This window comes from Arabidopsis lyrata (genome assembly GCF_000004255.2).
Source record: "Arabidopsis lyrata subsp. lyrata unplaced genomic scaffold ARALYscaffold_2, whole genome shotgun sequence".
Classification (NCBI taxonomy): Eukaryota; Viridiplantae; Streptophyta; class Magnoliopsida; order Brassicales; family Brassicaceae; genus Arabidopsis; species Arabidopsis lyrata.
In genome coordinates, this window is record NW_003302554.1 from 12,510,830 (window position 1) to 12,529,091 (window position 18,262).

The 18,262-nt window shown below is 36.6% G+C and overlaps 2 protein-coding genes across 5 annotated transcripts; one reads left to right on the forward strand and one right to left on the reverse strand.

The window, feature by feature from the left end:
- Window positions 1-175: 175 nt before the first annotated feature.
- Window positions 176-7,592, forward strand: LOC9324665 (amyrin synthase LUP2). Of its 2 annotated transcripts, XM_021034557.1 has the most exons (18): window positions 176-303; window positions 387-449; window positions 3,216-3,427; window positions 4,005-4,190; window positions 4,343-4,432; window positions 4,537-4,734; window positions 4,826-4,910; window positions 5,003-5,169; window positions 5,255-5,446; window positions 5,535-5,768; window positions 5,840-5,962; window positions 6,051-6,149; window positions 6,237-6,293; window positions 6,403-6,593; window positions 6,693-6,870; window positions 6,967-7,047; window positions 7,136-7,219; window positions 7,325-7,592. In XM_021034557.1, the coding sequence occupies exons 3-18, from the start codon at window positions 3,224-3,226 to the stop codon at window positions 7,433-7,435; spliced, it is 2,280 nt and encodes a 759-aa protein (XP_020890216.1). In that variant the 5' UTR covers window positions 176-303; window positions 387-449; window positions 3,216-3,223; the 3' UTR covers window positions 7,436-7,592. The 2 variants fall into 2 exon arrangements, with proteins under 2 accessions (XP_020890216.1, XP_002887124.1); XM_002887078.2 differs by lacking the exons at window positions 176-303; window positions 387-449 and adding an exon at window positions 2,844-2,878.
- Window positions 7,593-7,672: 80 nt separating this feature from the next.
- On the reverse strand, window positions 7,673-17,717 carry LOC9323190 (DNA polymerase zeta catalytic subunit). 3 transcript variants are annotated; one of them, XM_021034555.1, is made up of 23 exons: window positions 17,449-17,717; window positions 17,182-17,264; window positions 17,040-17,097; window positions 16,890-16,939; window positions 16,628-16,740; window positions 16,507-16,549; window positions 16,297-16,365; window positions 15,631-15,774; window positions 15,365-15,542; window positions 15,196-15,287; window positions 13,476-15,114; window positions 13,075-13,275; window positions 12,530-12,882; window positions 11,873-12,015; window positions 11,148-11,730; window positions 10,925-11,071; window positions 10,449-10,721; window positions 10,235-10,342; window positions 9,894-10,099; window positions 9,329-9,632; window positions 8,626-9,243; window positions 8,019-8,220; window positions 7,673-7,927 (listed from the first exon to the last, which is right to left on the reverse strand). In XM_021034555.1, the coding sequence occupies exons 1-22, from the start codon at window positions 17,597-17,599 to the stop codon at window positions 8,047-8,049; spliced, it is 5,730 nt and encodes a 1,909-aa protein (XP_020890214.1). In that variant the 5' UTR covers window positions 17,600-17,717; the 3' UTR covers window positions 7,673-7,927; window positions 8,019-8,046. The 3 variants fall into 3 exon arrangements, with proteins under 3 accessions (XP_020890214.1, XP_020890213.1, XP_020890215.1); XM_021034554.1 differs by having other exon boundaries at window positions 15,365-15,545; XM_021034556.1 differs by lacking the exons at window positions 15,196-15,287; window positions 15,631-15,774; window positions 16,297-16,365; ... (4 more) ...; window positions 17,182-17,264; window positions 17,449-17,717 and having other exon boundaries at window positions 15,365-15,469.
- Window positions 17,718-18,262: the final 545 nt, after the last annotated feature.

Genomic DNA, 18,262 nt, shown 5'->3' on the forward strand with positions numbered 1-18,262 from the left:
TCGTTCATTTGAAATCCTTTATCTTATAAAGCACAAGTCACCTGTCCAATTAAAACTTGCCACATAGATTTTAGATAATTAATAAAAATCAATTAAAATAAATACAACAAGAAAAAAAAAGAAAAATAAACACGAACCCTATCGACAATTTATCAGAACTGCTCACCCACAATCCACGATCCTTCTTCTTCGCCCACGATCTCAACCTTCTTATACTCCCACAAACATCAGAAAATCTCTCATTCGATCCCATACAAAATGTGATTCTCCACTTCCTCGGCTTCCCTAACTTTCGTTTATACAGTGAGTATTTTGCCATTTTTTTTCTCTACAATTTCAATGTTTTAGAGTTTCAATAAGAAGAATTGGTTTATGTACGGTTGTAGGGGTAAGAAGAACATGAAGTGTCGAAGATGATAGAATCAAAAGTCAAAACAAAATTAACAAAGGTATTTTTGGCTAAATTTCTTTATCAACTGTTTAGTATTCTCCGTCAATGTCCACAGTTTTCCTTTTCTTTTGAGGTTTGATATATCAATACAATGAAAAAGAAACTCCTCAACTCCACTACGTTTCTTGACCGCTAGAAAAAGATGATTCTTAGACAATCACAATCAAATTCGTTAATGAAATTATTCTCTAAGATAACTTTTTCAGTATTTTTAAAAACAAAAATTTCACTCTCAAAATGGTTAGAATTGTCTGAAATGTGAAGAAGCATTATGCTACACGTTTTTTTTTGCCTTCAAATGTATATGTGCTATAACATACTGATTTTTTTAACTTCTTATTGTTTTATTTCAATTTGTAAAATTGTTTGCAGAAGGAGATCATGAATGAATTACTTGATGTAGAAAAACCAAAGAAGACATAAACTACTCATATAGCAGATTAAGAAGTATTAAAAGAAATATAGGAAGAGTAAGACGCAAAGAAGTAAAACATGAAATCTTTAAACTAATCTTTGTACTTAACGAACTAAGATCAATGTATTTTATTTTTAGTATGTTTGTGGTTAATCAATGAAAAGTGTGTTAATGTGTTTTTATGCACACTCATCTTTTCTAATAAACCTTAAGTTGTTTATACATGCAATTTTTGCTTAAATGTATTGTTTGCAAACCTATGTCCGTGCGTAGCACGGGGTAATACTTTAACGTATAAACTAGTTCTTTGTATTTCTCTACTAGTCAAACATTTAAACATTTACTATACATTATTTATTATGTTTTTTCACCACCCAAACATATATTTCATTCTGTATAATCTATTTGATCATATATATGTTTTGCCTAATCGACACGGTATAATTTGCTTTCAAACTATATGTTTGGACCACATGCCTTCTTTATTATTTTCTATATTTTTTTTTCATTGTAAACAACATATCGTTAGAGTAATTATCTTGAATAAGAATGACTTATGTGACAAAGACCCATAATAAATAGAGAACAAAAAACCTCTACGCCTTTTCTCTCATTTTCATACATCCTTATCATAGCTCTTTGTCAAAAAGATCAATTAAGAAGGTAACTAAAGATCTGTATAAGAAAAAAATGATTATAAATCAAAGCTCTTTAGTGTAGCTAGGACCATTGACAAATTGAGTTAGTTTCCTCTCTTTTACTCTATTTCTTCTATTTTTGTTCTCTTGTACTCGATATACTTCTAATTTTGTCAAGTGTACTATATTAAGATCGTAACGATCATGTGCGCGACACATAACTCTATTACTTCCACACATAAGATGATGACATCTCTCCACTCTGCATCTAAGACGATACACACGACGTGTTTTATGGTTAGGTTTCCCAACGGTCGTGATTTAATGCTGATTGGTACATATATTTACTACATATATTTACTAGGTTTTGTCCTGTATCCAATGAAGAAATTTTTCTTAAGAGTGTTTTAAAAAAAATGTTACTAGATGCCAGTTAGAAATTAATATTTCTCATATTTTTATATTCGTCTATAACATTTTAAGATATAAATTAACTAACAATTTTTCTTCCCTAATTAAAGATTATCCGGTAGTAGTTGAGAATTGAAAAAATATTGGAAAGAACTAACTCAAGTTCGATCTACGATAGAAACAAAAAACACATTTGTGTGGGAAGTCTGGACTTTGGCCAAATGACTCAAACAGTTTACCTAGTAGTCCAGTAACAGGTGATATGGCTACCCCTGACATTAGTCGGAAAACATTCCAAACTCTGAACAGACAGTGTGGTGACCCTTCGGAAAGTAGTCCACTCTGAAGCGTTTCGTTGCGTTTCTACCGGAGCTGACCGGATCAGCCAATAGAATTTATAAATATATATATATATATATATATATATATATATATATATATATATATATATCAACACGTTCGTACAAGACAAGTAGACAACCTAAAAAAATATTAAATATTTTGTTGTTTAGATATTTAAATCGTACGTAAGTTATACTAAAGTTATTATATATTACATTAATTACATCAATGCTTTCAAAATTGGATCACAAACTAAAGCAAATCAAACAGTTTTTGAATTATAACTGCGGATATGTAATTTTTTAAACTTTTTAGAAAATAGGAAAACAAAATGTTTATTTTTTATGTTTAAAAATTTGATGTCTCGCAGCAATTATGAATCAATGATTATTTTCATTATCTTTTAATTTGAAAGGAATCTTTTAAATATTACCGTGAAAAGAAGTCTGAATAAGAAAAAAATACTAAGAAATAATATTTAATAAAATAATAAAAATTTGATTAAGAATATTAAATTATTCTTATTTGATTCGTCCTGGACCTCTATATAAACATACCTACATGAAACTCTTCCAAAGTATCTAACCACCAAACTTAAAAGGAAACCATCGACTCAGCTCAGTACTCTCTCTTTCGCTCTCTGATCTCCTCTCTATCTCATATTATGTATATAAATTAAAATCGTAAAGACATAATGTTATAATGTATTATGTATAGATATCATACAATTTTTTCTAGTTATATATATATTTATAAATTATAATATAGCGGTGCAGAACGGATATCCATTTTTAAGATTTCAGTATTTGTGATATGCTCATGTTTTTTTCTAAATGTTTTTCTAATTTTATTTTGCTTCATAAAGTTATTGTTATCCATATTTTTCGGATTGAAACACAATTAAGAGATAACGGATCGAAATGAATATCACACATATATACATATTGTCCAACTTTAGATAGGCTCATGTGGAGGTTAAAGATAGGAGAAGGAAATGGGGAAGACCCTTACTTGTTCAGCAGCAACAACTTTGTCGGACGTCAAACATGGGAGTTTGATCCCAAAGCTGGCACAATCGAGGAACGAGCCACTGTAGAAGTAGCTCGCCGGAGTTTCTTGGTCAACCATTCTCGTGTTAAAGGTTGCAGTGATCTCTTGTGGAGAATGCAAGTAAGTTTTTTTTTACTCCGAGTTTGTATTTTTTTGTGCTTACAATCACGTATTCACCTTGTTCAATTTAAACGGTAAATTGATTGATTTTCACTCATAAAAGCTATATACAGTAATACGTGGATACGTGATAAAATAATGTGGATTTTGGCTCAGGTAAAGTGGTCATCAAAGTCAACAGATTTATCATAATAGAAAACTGAATGTTTTTTTAACAGTATACTAGAGCAAAAACGAAATCTTAAATTTTCTTATTATGAATATATAAAAAGCTACGAATATCATGTATTATATTCAACCAAATTAAGTGTTTTTTTTTTTTTGTTTTACCACAAAAATATTGTGGCTTTGGGGAACCAATTATAGAACAAATTAGATCCAACCGATAGAATCATAGAAACATTTCACTTAGGAACACTCGACGTGTTATTAATTTTTTTTTTGTCTCAACAACGTGTTATTATACTTGATGAGATTAAAAAAAATGAAAACGTGGGAAGAAGATGCTTTTATTCATTTTTAAGTTGATTTTTGAAATAAATTAATTTGTCTGAGTTGATTGGATTGCACGCAACAGTTTTTGAAAGAGGCTAAATTCGAGCAAGTGATCCCGCCGGTGAAGATTGATGACGCTGAAGGCATAACGCATGAAAATGCAACGGATGCATTACGGAGAGGAGTTTCTTTCTTCTCGGCTTTGCAGGCCTCCGATGGCCACTGGCCGGGAGAAATCACAGGACCTCTCTTCTTCCTTCCTCCATTGGTATGTCTCTTCTTTGTGTTTCCCTCAATACTTGTCAATTTCTTAATTTATTGTCTATTTGCGAATACCCTTTGAGTTTAGGGTTTAGGGTTTAGGGTTTTGCGGGAAGTTAAAGAAAATGTCTCCATTAAATGGGAAAAATCTTCCTGCAGGTATTTTGTTTGTATATCACAGGACACCTTGAGAAGATATTCGATGAAGAACATCGCAAAGAGATGCTTCGACATGTCTATTGTCATCAGGTACTTTGAATGATGATTTTTTTGGCTCAGATTTTTCAAAAACAGAGCCTATACTAGAGATCATTATAGGAATTTTCTGCTTTAATTTGTCCCTTAATTTGTAGAACGAAGATGGTGGATGGGGATTACACATTGAGAGCAAGAGCATTATGTTCTGCACCGTGTTGAATTACATTTGCTTGCGTATGCTCGGAGAAGGTCCTAATGGAGGACGAGAAAACGCGTGTAAACGGGCTAGACAATGGATTCTTGATCGTGGTGGTGTGACCTATATTCCGTCCTGGGGGAAAATTTGGCTATCGGTAAATCTTTCCGACCTAATGCTAATCTCACTGAAAGATGTTGAAAAGTTACGTGTGCGACAATCAAATTTTGATTTTATTTTGTATGTAGATACTAGGAATCTATGATTGGTCCGGAACCAATCCAATGCCTCCTGAGATCTGGTTGCTTCCTTCTTTCCTTCCAATACACTTAGGTTTGTTTTCTGTTTCACTTGGAATTGTTATTTCTGTTTGTAGTTTTGTTTTGTTTTTGATATTTGTCTTGATCACTTTAAACAAAATGCAGCGAAAACTTTGTGTTATTGCCGGATGGTTTACATGCCCATGTCGTATCTATATGGTAAGAGGTTTGTTGGTCCAATAACACCTCTTATTCTGCAACTGCGTGAAGAACTCCATTTAGAACCTTACGAAGCAATCAACTGGAATAAAACACGGCGTCTTTACGCAAAGGTATGAAGATGATTGACCAATTTTAATTTTTAAATTTGTGTGTCATTTATGATAGCATAAACATTTCATCCTTCTTATCTTGCAGGAAGACATGTATTTTCCCCATCCTTTGGTTCAAGATTTGATATGGGACGCTCTTTACCTCTTTGTGGAGCCGTTCCTTACCCGTTGGCCGTTAAACAAGCTTGTAAGGGAAAAGGCTCTTCGGCTGGCAATGAAACACATACATTACGAAGACGAGAATAGCCATTACATCACTATCGGATGTGTTGAGAAGGTAAAAGATTGAACGATCCTTTATAAAATTATGCATATACTCTCTTATGAACGTATGTTTGAATTCCAAGTTGAATATTTTTGTGTAGGTGTTGTGCATGCTTGCTTGTTGGATTGAAAACCCGAATGGGGACTACTTCAAAAAGCATCTTGCTAGAATACCGGATTACATGTGGGTCGCGGAAGACGGAATGAAAATGCAGAGCTTTGGAAGTCAACTATGGGATACAGGGTTTGCGGTTCAAGCTATACTTGCTTGTGATCTCTCTGGTGAAACTGGTGACGTACTTAAGAGAGGACATGATTACATTAAGAAATCTCAGGTTTGATTACCTTAGATTGAATTGCTTCAAGAACAGGTGGATGTGTTTTCCTAAATCAAAGAACATTTCAGGTTAGAGAGAATCCTTCTGGTGACTTTAAGAGCATGTACCGCCACATATCGAAAGGAGCATGGACTTTATCTGATCGAGATCATGGATGGCAAGTTTCAGACTGTACAGCAGAAGCTTTGAAGGTATATCCAACCAGCCACTGACGCATGAACAAGTTAGTTAGGAGTTTCCACAAGACTTATGCCTCAAAGTACTTATTCTGTTTTGTAGTGTTGCCTGCTGCTTTCTATGATGCCAGCTGAGGTGGTTGGCCACAAAATAGATCCCGAACAAATATACGATTCGGTTAATCTCTTGCTATCTTTTCAGGTAAGGTTGAATCTATAAGACTAATGTTCCAAAAAATCCAATTGGCTTTTAATAACATTGGGAACATATGGATTTTGTTTAATGTAGAGTGATAATGGAGGTGTGACTGCATGGGAGCCTGTCCGTGCATATAAATGGATTGAAGTAAGTGCTGAAACAGTAACACATAACAATGTTTACATTTTAACGCGACTTTGGAAGTTCTTAGGAAGAGAATCTCTGATGTTTAATCTTTGTAAATGGTTTTTTTCAGTTACTCAATCCCACAGAATTTCTGGCTAATCTTGTGGTTGAGCGTGAATATGTGGAATGTACATCAGCTGTTATACAAGCTTTGGTTCTGTTCAAGAAACTCTATCCGGATCACAAGACAAAAGAGATCACCAGGTCCATCGAGAAAGCGGTGCATTTCTTGGAAAACGAACAAAGGTCGGATGGTTCATGGTATGTTTTACTCTTAACACAATTCATGCATGGTAAAAAGATATATATGGTTCAGAAGAAGTTTAACAAAATAATGTTTTTCTGGTATCATGATCATAGGTATGGAAATTGGGGTGTTTGTTTCATTTATGGCACATGGTTTGCTCTTGGCGGCCTGGCAGCCGCGGGTGAAACATATAAAACTAGCCAAGCAATGCGTAAAGGTGTTGAATTCTTACTCAGGACACAGAAAGATGATGGAGGTTGGGGTGAAAGCTATCTGTCATGCCCTGAACAGGTATATGCGGGGATCAACGTGATCACCTTACTAGATGATATTCACTAAAATTATCGAACAACTCTTGTTGATCTTTTTAACATGGTGTGTGTGTAGAGATATATACCATTAGAAGGGAAAAGATCCAACCTGGTGCAAACAGCTTGGGCACTAATGGGGTTGATTCATGCTGGACAGGTGCAACTCTTTCGTTATGCATTTACATTTTTTAGTACTTGTATAAACACAACGAAATTTCTTCGATTAATAGTATATAACAAAACAGGCCGAGAGAGATCCAATAACTCTACACCGTGCTGCGAAACTTATCATCAATTCGCAAATGGAAAATGGAGATTTCCCTCAGCAGGTTAGATGAGTCAATTGGGATTCAAATAATCAATCAATGTTTCCTTTCTTGCATTTTCTTGGTACATATTGATTTCGAACAATGTTATTTTAATTGCATTTTCAGGAAATAGTAGGAGTGTTCATGAGGAATTGCTTGATACACTATGCTACCTATAGAAACACTTTCCCATTATGGGCACTTGCTGAATACCGAAAAGCTGCGTTCTTAAGATGATTAAACACACAAGTCGCTTCTAATAAGGCTTGCCAACGGTCAAATATATATATAGTAAATGTGATTTAAGTTTTCTAAAAATTGTTACCATCACGTCTTGTAATAGTGTAATTGTTTCTTCTTTTGTGGCTGAGTAATTATTATTATTGTTTCTTCTTTTGTGAAAAATCCACCAATGTGAAAGAATAGATTTAGCATAAGATTCTAGTCTCTAGAGAACATTTTTCGAACACATGGTTATAAACAAAACTATAATTGTTTTTTTTTCCAAGATTGCTAATACACAACACAGAGATATGTACACGCTCATTGAAAAAAATGGTGAGTGACTGTACTATACTATACTACTACTATCTATACACACATTCACACGTCCTTGGCAAAATGCTCTTTGATCACAACCATATAAAACATAAGCAATCGAAGTTCGACGTGATGATAGACCGTAATACCTGAACTCATAACTTACGACCACATAATTTGCACAAAATCCTGCAAATACAAAATTCACATTGTTACTAAGCAGGGTGGGATGGTTTAGATCAGTTTGAGTGGAAAAACGTGTGGGATAGAGTTTGATTACTGGTTTTTGAATTGATTTTCCGAATATGTTAGAACCACTCAGCCATGCATTTAGGGTAAAGCTCACTCTCAGTAGCAATGGAGGAGAGGCCACGAAGCTCTTTCTGAACTTTCCGTCTCTCGTAAAAGACTGAGCAAGCAAGGGAATTGCATTTCACTCCGCATTGCACCACCCAGTCTCCCCCACCACAGTGTCTGCATATCTGCAAATAAGATAATAGAATGAAAAATCAAGTAATGGACCAAGAAAGTTGGAACAGAATGCATCTACGGAGATTCATTAAGGTCTCAACTTTAAGCACACATGGAAAGAGGTCTACAGTCGTTCTTATTTATAAAATAGCCAACATTTCTGAAAGATAATCTGAAATTAAGTCTCCACTCTTCAGCATAAATTATTCTGCAGACTACCATGAGATGAAACTGTCTGTTTGAACTCAAAATGTGTGCAAGACTAAATGCAAATGCTCACATCAGAAAGTGTACAAGTTTTTATGCAACATGAGTCTACCCGTACTCTTAGAAAGTAAAGACAGTAATATCATGGTTGTAAACGATACCACGTTCCGTAAACAGTTCATATAAATGATAGATTTTGGAGTACTTACCGTGGCTAGGTGTTGCATCTCTCTCTCCAATTTTGAAGTCTTCCAAACAATGGTTGCATCAGCAGCACTTTTATTTTTGAGGCACCGGTTGCATAGCTGAGCAGATTCTTGAACAACTTCCCCACACAAGATGCAATGTTTCGAGAGATAAAAATAATCAATTCTCGTTTTGTGTGAGTTTTTAGAGCTTAAGGGACGTTGACCAAGGGAGCTTCTGGTGAGACGGGGCATCTCCAAAAACCACTGGTTTAAGTCTGCACCCAGGAGTCCAAATACCCTTTGCAAAGCCGGTATAATTTGTTTGTTGATGTAGTATAAGTCATTCAATCGGTAGGGTGTATCAATGTCCAAAAGAACCAGTGGGTCCACCACCATATCAACAAGTCGAGCTCCTGGCTCCCCATGGATCACAACATAAGGCACTCGTTCCGCATAGCGTGGCTCTGTCCGAGGGTCTGTTCTCATTGATTTGGTTGCCACAATAGCAGCTGGAGGAAGGAGTGAAGAGTCTCTTGTGCTATAAGTCCCCAACCGAACTTCTTTTGCAAAGACAAAATCTTGTAGAGACACTCTCCCTGATAGTATCCGCTTCCACTGTCTATACAAGTACGACTTAACCTGCACAATGAATAGAGAAAAGCAGATGTAAGCCACTGCAGTTTCAGCTGATAATTTGAAAGAGCACAAGAAATCAAATTTGTACCTTAGAGATGCTCTTCTTCTCAAAAAAGAGTCTCAACGATTGCTCCATAGTTTTTGAAACAGCTTCACAAGTGTCTCTTCGAACAGTTTCAATACCTTTTGCATCAAATATAGGCTCGTTCTGATCGGGACTTTCATAACTGTACCCAACATAGCGCTTCTTCGTAAGAAGGAAACAAGGGTGATAGACTTTCTCCATCTTTAAAGTGACTGGGTGTGGATTCATTTCAGTTATTGCAGATGCAATCTCTTGTCCGACTACAAAAGCTTCTTTTACAGTTCGTCCTTTGAGGAGGACAAACATACTGCACAAGTAATTAAAATGCATGAGGCCACATGGAAGAAGCAAATAAAGAAACTGCGATACATACATACTTGCCCAGGTTGCTGAAATGACCAAAATATACACTGAAGTAAGTACGAGTATATGTTAACTTATGCAAGCATACATGAAACCCTGGTGATCCTTAATTTTATAGGAAGTTGCCATGAAAGATGGTGGTAAACTTTAACCGGGTTTTAAATCTTAAATTGACTTCAACCAGATGAGTAGATATGGAAATTACCTATCAGTGTCACCATATACAACTCTAGCGTTCCAACTATCATTGGCATTGACAAACGAAATAGCCTTCTCAAGTGTGCTACGACCACACTGGACAATACTATCTGCCAGCTCTGCACAAGGCATTCGACCACTGAAGCCAGCAGCAGTATAGCCATAAGTAACATTTGCTATCAGCTTTAAAGCAAGCTGCCTTGCATTAAATATCTGAAAGAAAACACCGAATACCATCAAAATTGCAAATTTTACGTTGGAACCAAAAAAAACTTGGGCCACTCTCTCATCAGCCAATCTTCCCTAGTCAAAAAAATTAGGAATGGACTCTGATCAAGATAACCATACCCGGTGAAGAACTGCTTCTGAAGGAGTCAACTTTTTCATTGCTTTTTTCACCATTATTCTTGTAGATAGAATTTCCTCTAGCAGCCTAGGTAAAATTCCTCTGCGCACCTATATGTAAGAAGAGAAGGTGACTACTATGCTTAGGCTAAATCAAGAAAAATATCCATCTACGCAGAAAACAGTGATGCTTTTAGGAACCAATGATGCACATTACCTCTGGTGGCACATACATCACACTGTTTGGGGTCTGCAGGATTTGATTTAAATCCTGAAGAACACCAAGGTCTAGAGAGTATGAGCTGACCCCAAGGGTGTTCATCTTCAAATGTGCAAGTTTTCCAAGACACGTAGAAAAACACAGATTATATGCTATAATCATTGAAGGGTAAAGAGATTGAAAATCCAACACAATAACAGGATCATCGTAGAAGGCAGATTCTGGTTCCATCACAAGAGGTACACATTCCATAGCTGGCTGAGAAGCAACCTACATGATCACATGATTTAGTTAGGAGAACGCTAGTGAGTAAAAAAGGCGTGAAAAGATTATGAAAGCTGTATGAGGACAAAACAATTTATGCCGGTAAACAAAATGAGGCTTGACCAACCCATCATTCGAGGCCAGACGACTGGTTGATAAAACAAGAAACGTTAAAAGTAAATCACTTGGAAGTAGCAGATAAAACGAACCTGTTGGTTTCCTGGAGATATAGCAAGATAATTTTGTGTGTGCGCTAATCTCAAAAGCATAGATTCCACTCTGTATTGGGAACCTCGGGAGAGAACTGAGAAAAAGTCTATGCCAAAAACACGAGCAAGTTCTGATGTACGATTTATCTGCAAACAATGATTTAGTAGGATAAACAACATGCACATAATTCACTATATAAATCAAGTTGAAAATGTTACATACCATGTCAAGTTGACTCATTATCTCAAGGTTCAAATTTGTTCGGCGAACCACATATTCTATGCATCGATATCTTGCCCCCGCAGGACCACTTGAAAACCATTCTGTCAATACTTTATAGGGGATGGATGGAATCTTCTGCCTCAAAACAGCCTCCGACACAGCTTCAATTGTGTACATGTTGAGTTTAACTTCCCCGCGAATCAAACGCCATGCATTGAGAACAATTCTACCTCCAACATGAACACCACTAGCATGTGTGCGGCCCCACTCATCCTCAATTACCACTTCTTCTACTTGAGCAGGATCAGCTACCAAAGGATCTGGCAGCAGATTTTTACCAAGCTTTCTCTTATTATCTGAATCGTTTCTCGTGGTCGGAGATGGCGTCCTAGATATATTATTGAGAAATCTTATGCCAAGCTGGGCAGCCCTTTCAGCTAGAAAACCAATGGATCCACCCTGTATATCCCATCCCAGAAGAATATCTGGATCCCATTTACACAAAGTCTCAATAAAATAACTGAATAGTTGCCTCTCTTCAAGGAATACAGAAAACTTGCATCCAGATAGGCCATCAACATTTCTGTAGTGAATAACAATCGAAAAAGCATATTAGAGAAAAAATGTGATTGAAGTTCTCGGTGGCATTAAAGAAAAAATAAAAGCATGAATACGTCAGGTACAAAATTTCTAAGAAACCAAACTAAGTGAATCAGGTATATTACCTCTGATCAATGCTATCTGGACTAACTAAAAGCACAAATACTTCAGCTACAAAACTATCGTCATTCTGCACGACGAGAGCTATGACATTGACAGAATCAAATCGTGGATCAGGTCGCAGGTCCCCTCTAGACTCTGCATGAACCTGTAAGTTTATAGATATTAACATGTATCAACGAACCTTTTCCCAGAACACATCATCTTAAATGAAAAGAGTTCATTTTTACTACAGAGGGCCGTTTGGTATCAGCATTAACAAAATATAATGGGCAATTTCACTCAATTCTAAGGAAAAAGATAAGCATACTAAATACTAAGACAAACTTTTAAAGGTCAAAACTCCTTAACGAGCTGCATATTTTGACTTTCTAAGTCCAAGTATCCTCAAGCATTGAACAAATGATTACTCAAGTAATTGCAAGATCATCCCAATGAAGACAAAACATTGGGTTGCTCACTGTGAGGCTCGAGGAATGAAAACTGTAGCATGGACTTTTAGTTTTTAATCCTCACAATGAGCGGTTTTACATGAAATGAGGGTTCCACAGTATATAAACCATTCAAAGTGTCCATGCCTAATCTATGTGTGCAAAGGCCATTTGAGGATTTTTACTAATTAAATGTGTAGCTTCTCAAAGAAGAGGGTTAAGTTAAAGCACCTCTATACTCAGCACTGTAAGTTGTTGCCCAGCCCCCATGCTCGCAGGATCTCGGAATCCCATTTGACTTAAGGGAGTGGGCCCTGATTTCCCATCAGGACCTGAAATCTGAGACATCTCTTGGGAAATCTGAGAGTTAAGATTAAGAAACGTTCCTCTACGTTTCAGATCTATCTCAGACTCTGTATAAGTATTTGATTCTGAATTCACAAAAACGTTATTATGATGCTGCACGTGCTCAGACACAGACACCACATTAGATGCAGAAGCAAGATCAGTGAAACTTGCCCCACGATCAATATGATCATCTTCTAATGGTTGTTTTTCTGAATCAATATTATAGTCTCCTGGACCTGGAAAAATTCAAAAGTTTTAAACAAAAGTTATCATTTTCACTTGCTTTTACAGCATCCAACACTGTGATCACTTTCACTTGCTTTTCGTAAGGAAAAACGCTATAAGCAATGTATATTGAACCTTCGAGAAGATGTAAAATTGGATTAAATTAGGCAGTCCAGTGTCTTCCGACTAACTCTACACAATACCTTTGTCTTCTGCTATCCATTGTAAAACAGAATCCACAGAAGGGGGTGACAAGGCAGGGGCCAGTAGGTAAAGATTTGAGCCGTCATTGAGATGATGCAAGGGAATACCAAGGGAAGCTCCTTGGAAAAAGTGTTTATTTCCATCCTTGTTGATTCCGGTGTCCTCCAAGGGAAAAAATGGGATGTCCTTGGAATTCCCCTCTTCCAAGAGAAAAAAAAACAACAGGATGTCAGAAGTATCTCAGGTCGAAGTAAAGATAAATAAAGAGCACAGCCAGAGAGAAGTTCTGCAAAAACTAAAGTTGACTTAACTTCAATTTTATAAATTTATATTTCAACCGCATTTGCATTAATTGTAGAAGTAGCAAAAACTAGAACCAGAACATGATGAGTAAAGGTACCACATCCATCATGCTGTTTTTCCCTGGCATGATGAAATTGGGCGAGAATATCGTGAGAATGTCCAGAATCGTGCAGTCCAGAACTTAGGCAATCCACAGAAGGAGGCTTCTTGCTTAAGGTTAGGCATATTAATCTTCCTGTCTCAACAATTTCATTGGCAGTTGACTCTTGCTCCCTCCCCGATTTTTGGACATCATCTATTTCAATCCCAAGAAGTTTATTGCTAGACACTAATGTTCCTGATTCCACAGTTTGTGGATCCTTACCAAGTGAAACAGTGGTAAATGAAAAATTCCTTACAACTTCATCACTGTTTTGAAATGCCGTCTCTTTAGCCGAACATCTACCAACGGAATGAAGTTCAGTCATCTGAGTGGATATATTACACTCACAAGTTCCATCATCTATAGGAGATAAAGTTGAAGGAGCATCGCCATAATCAACTTCACTAAATTCTGCAGAAAGAGCAGGACCTTGTTTTTCAGCCTCAGATCTCAAGGTGCACTGCTTTTTTTCCCCGTGTGGTGAATCTCTAGACTGTGGTAGAACCTTTCTAAATTTCATATGTTGTGAAACAGGCGAGTCTCCATGGCATAACCGTTTTTTCCTCATCAAGTCCCGCAGAGAACATCCAGCCAAAACGTTTTTGTCAATCGAATTACAAACATCTGCTTGATGTTCTTTGACTGGAACATTATATTTGTCTGTCGTCTCATTCATGGGGTGGTCTGAATTAATCTTTGTTAAACCAAGTTTATCACTAGTATTTGTACTGTCAAAGTCATTCTGAAGATTTTTGGTCAGTGTAAAAAGTAAAGGTCCCCATACTGAGTTGCTAGGCTTGTTGCTCTTAGAGTAGCTCCTGTTCTTATTCTCCATTACTTCACTCTTTCTGTATCTCTGGAATGAATTTTCGCTTGCGCCATTTGAAGTGGAGATATCTGGAACATCACTAGCGACTTCTGTTTCAAGAGATTGTTTGTCCGATGAAGTTATAAGATTCTGGCTATCAGGATTACTAGGTAAAGCTCTCTTTGTTGAACTCCCGAAGTCTGGTAGATCTTCCTGAGAATCAAGAATGTCTTGACATTCCTTTTGGGATTGGCTCACATAATCTGTACTAGCCATTTCAAGAACCTTGTTAATGGAAGCTAAAGGCAAAAGAGGACTAAGGATAGTTTCCCGGAGAATTTCATCATCAGAGTTTATGTCCTCTGCAGCCTGGGATGAGGCAAACCACTTAAAGAGACCCAAGGCTTCAGCATCTTGTATTTCAGCAGGTGTATCTCTGTCCATGGGTGTTTTCATATATTCATCATTTTCCATTGATGCTTCTCCATTCCTCTCACCAAGTGGAGAAAGCTGTTCTGATGCAGGAAACTTACTGCTTGTACCAACCATATGATTCAAAACCTGCAGATCACTAATTTCAGGTTTGGCATGCCTATCTGGACCGGCTGAAGATACTGCAGTAGGCTTCATATCAGACTGAGACAAGTCAACTTCGTTATGCATTTCTTTAAGCATATTCTCAAACCCAACATAATCTGACATAGTCTTCAACACATCTGCTGCAGATGGTTTGCCAGGATCAGGAGGTATAGGTGCATCATGCACGCCAGTCCTTTCATATTCCTCCTGACACAACAGCGACGAGGTTAGGCGAGGTAATACCAACTAAATAATTTTCAAAGTAGAGCAAAGAAAGTTAGAATGAACCTCCCAAATTGCCACAAGCGACTGAACCATGTTAGTATCAGACTGGGCTTGTGAAAGGGAGTTGTACATTTTAAACTGTTGATTGAGAATATCTACAAGAGAAGAGGCTAGTTCAAAGGTCCGTTCATATATGAAACAAAAAAATTATATTTCGTTTCAGGAAAATTACCAGTAATAGTAGCATCTCCCTCAAGTTCACAGAGACTCTGACGTCTGTAATAGTGCCTATGCTGGCTCTGGCTCAACGGTGTATCAGATTCTTCTGAGATATTCCACATCCATTGACCTGGGATTGTTGACAAGCTCCAAATAGGAAAACTGACGCTTGCAGCAGCACTTGAATTTGCCTGCTATATTGTTTCAGTACTATGAAATAAAAGATGATAGAAAGTACCAAACAATATATTGCCAAGCTTCAAGTATTTGAAGATCTACCTTTGTTATAGCCACTTCGTCAATCCTTTGTCCCGCACAATCTTCCAAATCAAATCTCCTTGGAAGGAAATGGTGAGGAACTGGGCTACGGAACTTCATCTTTGATATATGCACATGACACATTCCATACAAATTATAATCAACCTATAGAGGAGAATCAAAGAAACTTCAGTAGTGGAACGCAGACAAATGTCGTGGAATTACCGAACAAGGGAGGGGGGACACTACGCATTAGTATCTAAGGTATGGTTGGCAAGTGTTCAAGAGCAAATATATAAGTGGAAAGTAGCTGAAAACTGACAAGAAATGAAGGCTTCAGGGCACCAAAGGATATACTATATAAAAGATGTATATAATCCACAAACATAGAAAAAGCATTCCCCAGCTACATTATATGTTTCCTCTTTTCATTTTTAATTTAGCAGCTACCAAAATTCTAATTACATTTTGATATTTACATAATCCATAGCAATACCAGTAATTTGCATTGCATAAATTCAGAGCTGATTCAAAAGCAATCAACTTTCATACACCAGTTTTAAGCTTTCAAATGTACATAGTGTATTATCAATCTGGAAGTTACGTTCATATCTGAAATTGCTAAATTTGACAAAATACCTAGTCACTAAACGAATTCTTTTGAATACATAACAAATGAAAAATTACCAGAAACTGGAGAATAAAAGGAATATGAGACTCGTAAGGCTGCAAACTTTTACCAAGAACAGCACCTGCCTAGAGAGAAAGAAAAAAAACAAACGCTCATTACAAAAGGAAGATGATAAAGGGTTATCAGTATACTATTTTCACCAAAAGTTTATGCATCATACATAAAGTAAAGAATAATGGTGGAGTGTAATCATCAAGATATCGTACCAGAAGAAGACTGGCAGCACGAGCCACATCGGGTGGATGGTAGCTATTACACTGTTAAGGCGAACAAATAATAAACTGCTTAAGAAAAGGGTATAGCTCTAAAAGTAAATATACAGGATACAGATAAATCTTCACAAAAGCCTCCTCAGTTGAGTGGTACCCATAAAACTTCTTTGCTCTAACAATCTCACAATCATGGACATGTTGCCTTTTTGAAGCAGCATTGCCCTTAAGCTACAAGTCCAAATCAAGTATCATCAGGGACGAATATTGAATGAGACACATCAACAGCAACAAAGTCAGAAGAAAAAAAAAAAAAAAAATACATAAACGCAGCTCATAGACTAAGAAATCATGGCACACTTGGTATGTAAAATACACACCTTTAGAGCCTTCTCTAACTCAAGGGATAAAGCAAGTGTACTTCCATCAGCTGAAACAAAAGACACATGAAAAATGGCATTGGTGCTTGACTAGCTAACTGCGGGACATATCTCGGTTCAGTTATAAATGGGCTATGGGTTCATACATACCTCCTTTATGATGCTCAAGTGGAATCTCCGAGCATGGAATATAGAGATATGGTAAAGCCTGCAAGAGAAACAAAGTTTCCAATCTGAGCAACTAGCAAACAATCTTTTTTTCTTAACAAGAAAGTAAAATTAAGAATCTTACACGATGAATGTGCAGGCAAGTCTTCTGACCAGCAGGTGTAGAGCCATATATCCTTATAACAGGGACTTCGTTTACCTCACCACCTTAAAATCCCAGCAACAACAAAGTCAAAACTTGCCCTTTAACATCTAGGAGAAGACTATCTAACGAAATTGGAGCATTACTTCTTCATTTCCATAGTCAAAATCTCTAAAAATCCAAACAAATCAACCATTGGAATAAAAAAGGCGTAAGCTTTAGAAAGTATAAAGAGAGATTTTGCCTTACCTTGGAAGCTACTGTAGCAAATATCATAACCAGGGATAGGAGAAGCCATGTAATAATCTATTGAAACAATCCTTAAGCTGAAAACATTGGAACCGGACTGAGAATCAGCCATGGCTGCTTCGCCGGGACTTTGACCGGAACCACGAATCATGATTTGGCGCTAGTACCCGCCGTTGTTTCTCTCTAGTAGTGCTAGACAAAATCCGAAACCGAAAAATCAAACCGGACCATTCGGTTTTAGATCTTCAAACTAAACGGTTCTCTTTCTTCAAGTTTGTTCTACTCTATCCCGGCTATTTAACCGTTCTCTGTTAAAAAGGTCGCCGGTGGAAATGTAGAAAAAAAGCAGAAAAAGTAACCAACATTTACTTACTGGGCCTGATAAATTTACTGGGCCAACCTAAACTTTAATTATCCATTTTATGCTTTTTTTTTTAATATTTATCCCACTTAAAAAGTTGGAATTTTTTGTCCCCTTGATAAATCTAAACCCAAATCAACACTTTTGTCAAAGAAGTTAGAACCAAAAGCCTAAGTAAATCCAATCAAAAAAATAATTACATGATCCCTTCATGGGATCATTTTATTCCCTAAAAGGTCCCCAAAACTACATCAATTTACATGCATATATGACTAGTATTTGAATGTCTAGAGGTGAAATCAAGGTTAAAGAATAAAAGATTGCAATGCGATACAATATGTTCTCGTTCGCTCTAGACATTGGTGTTATCATCAATTTTATAGACATTGGTATGGTCGGTCTTTTCGAATATAAATTAATTATTTTTGAGACGGGCAAGAACAAAAAATTAGT